The sequence below is a fragment of the Tenrec ecaudatus genome, chromosome 15 (assembly GCF_050624435.1).
Source record: "Tenrec ecaudatus isolate mTenEca1 chromosome 15, mTenEca1.hap1, whole genome shotgun sequence".
NCBI classification, from domain to species: Eukaryota; Metazoa; Chordata; class Mammalia; order Afrosoricida; family Tenrecidae; genus Tenrec; species Tenrec ecaudatus.
In genome coordinates, this window is record NC_134544.1 from 116,239,591 (window position 1) to 116,245,604 (window position 6,014).

Below are 6,014 nucleotides of genomic sequence, written 5' to 3' on the forward strand. Positions count from 1 at the left end.
AGAAAAAAAGAAAAAGACTACTAAATTTTGCTACATTAGAATTGAGAGACCTTGAAACATTGTAATGTTGGGGAAAATTCCTCAATGCATTTTTTCCTGGCCTTTTTCTCACACTTGCAGTTTTCAGTTTTTATCAAACTTCCTGCATCCTGGTGATCATCCTGTGCCCTTTGAGGAAATTTATCAAGATTACCTAAAAACAATTGCCATAACCTTCTGAATTAATTTCTTTTCCTTGAATGTAACTGAGCCAGCAGATCCCCTGCGAAACCACTGATGGTGTTTTTGGCAGCACCCTATCGGAACTAAGACAACTACTGTATATACTCATATATAAGCTGAGTTTTGTTTTTGTTTTTTCTTTTTAAATTTTATTGGGGGCTCATACAACTCATCACAATCCATACATCCCTCCATTGTGTCAAGCACATTTATACATTTGTTGCCATCATCCTTCTCAAAACATTTGCTTTCTACTTGAGCCCTCGGTGTCAGCACCGCATATTTTTACCCTCTCTCCTCGTACCCTCCCCCCATCATGAACCCTTGATAATTTACAAATTCTTATATTTTGTCATGTCTTACACTGCCTGACGTCTCCTTTCACCATCTTTTCTGTTATCTGTTCCCCAGGGAGGGGGTTATGTGTAGATCCTTGTAATCATTTCCCCCTTTCTACCCCACCTTCCCTCCACCCTTCCAGTATCACCACTTTCACCACTGGTCCTAAAGGGTTCATCTGTCCTGGATTCCCTGTGTTTCCAGTTCCTATCTGTACCAGTGTACATCCTCTAGTCTAGCCGGATTTGTAAGGTAGAATTGGGATCATGATAGTGTTAGAAGGAAGCATTTAAGAACTTGAGGAAAGTTTATAGTTCATCGTTGCTATACTGCACCCTGACTGGCTCTTCTCCCCGCGGTCTTTTTGTAAGGGGATGTCCAGTTGTCTACACATGGACTTTGGGTCTCCACTGTGTACTCCTCCTCATTTACAATGATATGATTTTTTTTTTCTTTGATGCCTGATATCTGATCCCATCGACACCTCGTGATCACACAGGCTGATGTGCTTCTTCCATGTGGGCTTAGTTGCTTCTCAGTTAGATGGCTGTTTGTTTATCTTCAAGCCTTTAAGGCCCCAAACCCGTTATCTTTTGATAGCCAGGCACCATCAGCTTTCTTCACCACATTTGCTTATGCCCCCGCTTTGTCTGCAGCGATTGTGTCAGGACCTTGAGCTTCGTGGAATGCCAGTTTAAGTGTTCTTGCATTGAGGGAGTACTTGAGCAGACGCCCTATGTCCATCTGCTACCTTAATACTACATCTATAAATATATGCACATAGATGTTTTACCCCACCATCATATATAAATATCTTTACATATGTACATGCCTGTAAATTTAGACCTCTGATCAGACATGTCCCTCTCCCTGAGCTGTAGCTTCAGTGCTGTCCTCTGAAGTAAATTCTTCTTGGGGCAGGATGGCTGTCCATGCAGTTGGGATTGGGGCTGGCTCCTCAGACCTCTACTGGTTCCCTGCTTCATGCCAGTATGTTGCATTCACATCTTGGAGCACCGGGTTGAAGTCTGGTCCCTCTTTCTATGTGGAGATATAAACAATACCCTCCCCTTTGAGTGGGTTAGTACCCTGTTCCCTTCCCTGCTACCCATTTTATTCTTCCCCCCGTTCCCCCTCCATATGGTAGTTGGCTACCATATGTATCCCTGCATTTGGTCTGGCACCTGCCATACTACCTGGACCTCACCCTAAGAATGTTTGTGTACAGTAGCTTTTTCCCTGTGCCCCTTTTTGAATTTTATTTTAAAGCTTACCTGAGCGGACTCATGTAGTACTTGTTCTTTTGTGCTTGGTTTACTTCACTTAGCATAATTTCCTCCAGCTCTTCCCATGCGGAGATGTGCTTCATGCATTCATCACTGCTTTTTAGAGATGCATAGTACTCCATTGTGTATATGTTCCATGGTTTTTTTAATCCATTGTTGATGGAAATTTGGGTTGTTTCCAACTCCTTGCAATTGTGAACTGTGCTGCGATGAACATTGGAGCACAGATGTCTGGCCGTGGTTTGTTTCTTGCCTCTTCTGGGTATATGCCCAGTAGGTAGATTGCTGGGTTGTATGGTAGCTCAATTTCCATCTGTTTTAAATACCACCAAATCAATTTCCATAGTGTCAGCACATTTTTTATGGTAAAATTAGGTGCCTCGGATGATAATCAGTTTGGCTTATACTCGAGTGTATAGGTACCTTATCCAGCGATCTCTACTGGGTATATACCCTAAAGAAATAAAGAATACAACACAGACTTATGCACACCTATGTGTACTGTAGCAATTTTAATAGTAGAAAAGACATGGAAACTACCAAAAACTCAATTATAGAGGAATGGATAAACTACAGTATGGTCATACTATAGAATATTATACATTAGTAAAAAACGATGACAGCTCTCAAACACTGCAAGACATGGAGAAAACCAGAGAACATTGTGCTAGCAAACTTAGTCCGTCATACAAAGATAAACAGGGTCCCCCTGCGTGGCAGCTCTGTGGGTGGGTGGTCAAGGTCTCCACTATTACGAAGAGCTGCAGTTGGTTTGAGGCAGTTAAAGCACAGGCCATACTAGAAAGGGCACTTTCTCCACCACAGATATTTCTCTCACTCGTCTATGTGCCAGCTCCTGCTACTTCCCTGGGTCTCATTCCCTCCATGCAGGTGACACATACACCTATTTGTCTAGCTGCAGACCACCTCACCTTCATTCACCCATTTGGGGCAGTCTAGGAGACCTAAGCCTGGCAGAGGCAGGGCTGGCTGTGTCTCACGGCAAGGGCAAGGGTTGGTCAGCCCACTGCACCTGTGGAAGGCTGCAGAGCGAGTGTTGTGTGCTTGGCCAGCATACCTGGGTCCTGACTGCTGGAGTCTATCACAGTGGTACCTGTCTAATAATACTACCAACTGTTCTGATCAGGGCCACAATAGATGGCCCCTGGTAGAATATCAGTTGAGACTGAAGGAAGAAACACTATTGCCTTGAGATAATCTTTAAACCTTAAACCTCGTTGAAGTTACCTGTTAACTAAATAATAGGTTGGTTTGCAAAACAATGATTACCTGTTTGAGACAATTTCTTTAAAATCAAGATAAGGATGTTAGAGGGGCAGAGAAAGTAGATTTATGGAAATGGAGCAAACAAAACAAAATATTGAGTGTTCATGCACTGTGGAGAATATAACCAGTATCACTGACCAGTTTGTGTAAAAATTGTTGAATTGGAACCAAATTCGCTGTGTAAACCGTTCACTGCCATTGAACTGATTCCAACTCATAGTGACCCGATAGAACAGGGCAAACTGCCGCAATGTATTTGAGCCCGTGACATATGGGGGTAGAAAGCTGCTCTTCCTCCTGTGGAGCAACTGGTGTTTCACGTTGCTCACTTTATGGTTAGCAGCCCAATGTGTAACTGCTGAGCCACCGGGGCTCCTGCCACAAACAATAGCTTTTTTTTTTTAAGTATAAGATTTAGAACCTTTGGAAAATCATTATATCAATGTTTTTTGGACTATTTCTCCAAGTAAAACCTGTTGTCTATATTTCCATTTAGATTTTATTGCTGTGCATCTCTAAAATAATAGTAGCTGAAAATTTTGAAAGTATTCATTTTTTTCTTTCTATTACAATTGGCTTCTTAAAAAATGTGAATTTTATTCCCCTTCTCTTTTGATTGATACAGGATCTTGGCCTCACTACCGTTTGGGAAGACCAGCTTTCCTATCTTTTATCACCAGCCTTGGCCTCCTATGAATTTGAGCGTACAACAAGCATATCTGCCGGCAATGAGGAATTTCAGGATGCCATAAGAAGGGCTGTCCCCGATGGTCACACATTTAAAGGGTTCCCAATACATTTTGTATATAGAAATGCAAGGCGTGCGTTTGCCACATGTCTTCGGTACAGTGCCATTTATGGAATACTAAGTGTTATGTTTCTGGCTTAGAATGCTTACATATCAGTAGTTTGAGTAGTAATTCAGGAATGACATCAGAGGTACATGGGAGCTTTATAAAATAAATGAGGGAGTACCCCCCAAAAACTGGTGCTTATTTGTTTTTTATGTGAGGAGGATAGTGCATTTGGAATTCATTCCACCGGGTCAGACTATTAATCAAGCTTTCTTTTTAGAGGTTCTGAAAAGATTGTGTAACAGTGTGCGACAAAAAGGCCTGATGTGTGGTGGACAGGGAAATGACTTTGCCACCTTTCTTGTCTCATCTTTGAGATCTTCCCAACCTGCCTTAAAACTTGCTCAACCTAAAAACTTTGTATAGGCTAGCATTTCTGTGAACTTGTAAATACTTAAGTGATTTGAATGTAAATACTTAACTTATTTGAATGACTGCTTGAGTTTTAAAATTTTTGGTATTCTAACATAAAAATAATTTTCCCCATGACATAAAAGTGTCCGTTTTGAAGGCATCCTAATGAGGCTTAAGACAAATGGAATGCTGAGAGAATTTGTCTGCACCCATCCACTGATCAGAGACATGCTTAAACTCCTTTTGACAGGGATAAACCTGTGCATGGATGAACTGGAACTTCAGTGGCAATAGTTTTTGACTTCCCTTTGTATATAAGGAGCCTTCAGAAAGCTCATGAGAATTTTTTATTGTCTTTCTATTCATTTTTCCACAATCTTCTGAGGCCTCCTTGAACTTAGCATGAATTTCCCAGTGTGTATGTGGTAATCTCAATCGGGAGTCTTCAAGTCTATTTTCAGATACTGATTTGTCAGTGTTGCAGATGAAAGGCCTGATGCGTTACATCTGAATACTCAGGCATTGACCACCGAGGCGCCCGGTGTCCCAGCACGTATTTGTGTCCTTGAGTTGACCCCACAACAAAGGGCATGGGTACTTTTGGTTTTAACTTGGAATATGAAAGTAAATACTGTGTTCACTTAAAAAAATCATTTTATTGGGCCTCATACAACTCATCACAATCCATACATCCCTCCATTGTGTCAAGCACATTTGTACATTTGTTGCCATCATCATTTTGAAAACATTTTCTACTTGAGTCCTTGGTATCAACTTCTCATTTTTTCTATTCCCTCATGAACCCTTGATAAATTATAAATTGTTATCTTGTCATGTCTTACACTGATCATTGTGATTGGTTCCTCCTTTCTCCCCTCTCCTCCTTCCCTCCTAGCATATCTACTCTCATTATTGGCACAGAGGGGTTTATCTGTCCTGGGTTCCCTGTGTTTCTAGCTCTTATCTCTACCTGTGTACATGCTCTAGTCTAGCCAGATTTGTAAGGTAGAATTCGGGTCATGATAGAAGGGGCGAAGAAGCATTAAAGAACTAGAGGAAAGTTGTATGTTTTGTTGGTGCTATATTGCACCCTGACTGGCTCGTCTCCTCTTTGAGACCCTTCTGTAAGGGGATGTCAAGTTGCCTACAGCTGGGTTTTGGGTCTCCACTTCGTACTCCTCCTCATTCATAACGATAAGATTTTTTTTGTTCTGGGTCTTTGATACCTGATCCTATGGACACCTCGTGATCACACAGGCTAGTGTGCTTCTTCCATGTGGGCTTTGTTCCTTCTGAGCTAGATGGCCGCTTGTTTATCTTCAAGCCTTTAAGACCCCAGACAGTGTATCTCTTGATAGGTGGCCACCATCAGTTTTCTTCACCACATTTGCTTATGCACCCACTTTGTCTTGAGCAAACGTGTCGGGAAGGTGAGCATCATGGAATGCCCGGTTAATAGAACAAAGTGTTCTTGCTTTGAGGGAGTACTTGAGTGGAGGCCCAATGTCCATCTGCTACCTTAATACTAAACCTGTAACTATATGTCATAGATCTATTTCCCCATCATCATATATAAACATATTTACATATGTACATGCCTGTATTTAGACCTCTATAAATGCGCTTTGCCTATTTCTTTCCTGTATTTCCTTTTACTTTGTTTTCACTTCTT

At 41.5% G+C, this 6,014-nt stretch overlaps 1 protein-coding gene across 1 annotated transcript in view; it reads left to right on the forward strand.

The window, feature by feature from the left end:
* The window catches only part of CEP76 (centrosomal protein 76), a 58,731-nt gene that overhangs the window by 30,523 nt on the left and 22,194 nt on the right, over window positions 1-6,014 (forward strand). Inside the window, exon 11 of the mRNA XM_075532946.1 lies at window positions 3,760-3,977. Within this exon, the coding sequence (XP_075389061.1) occupies window positions 3,760-3,977 (218 nt within the window). The remainder of the gene's footprint in view (window positions 1-3,759; window positions 3,978-6,014) is intronic.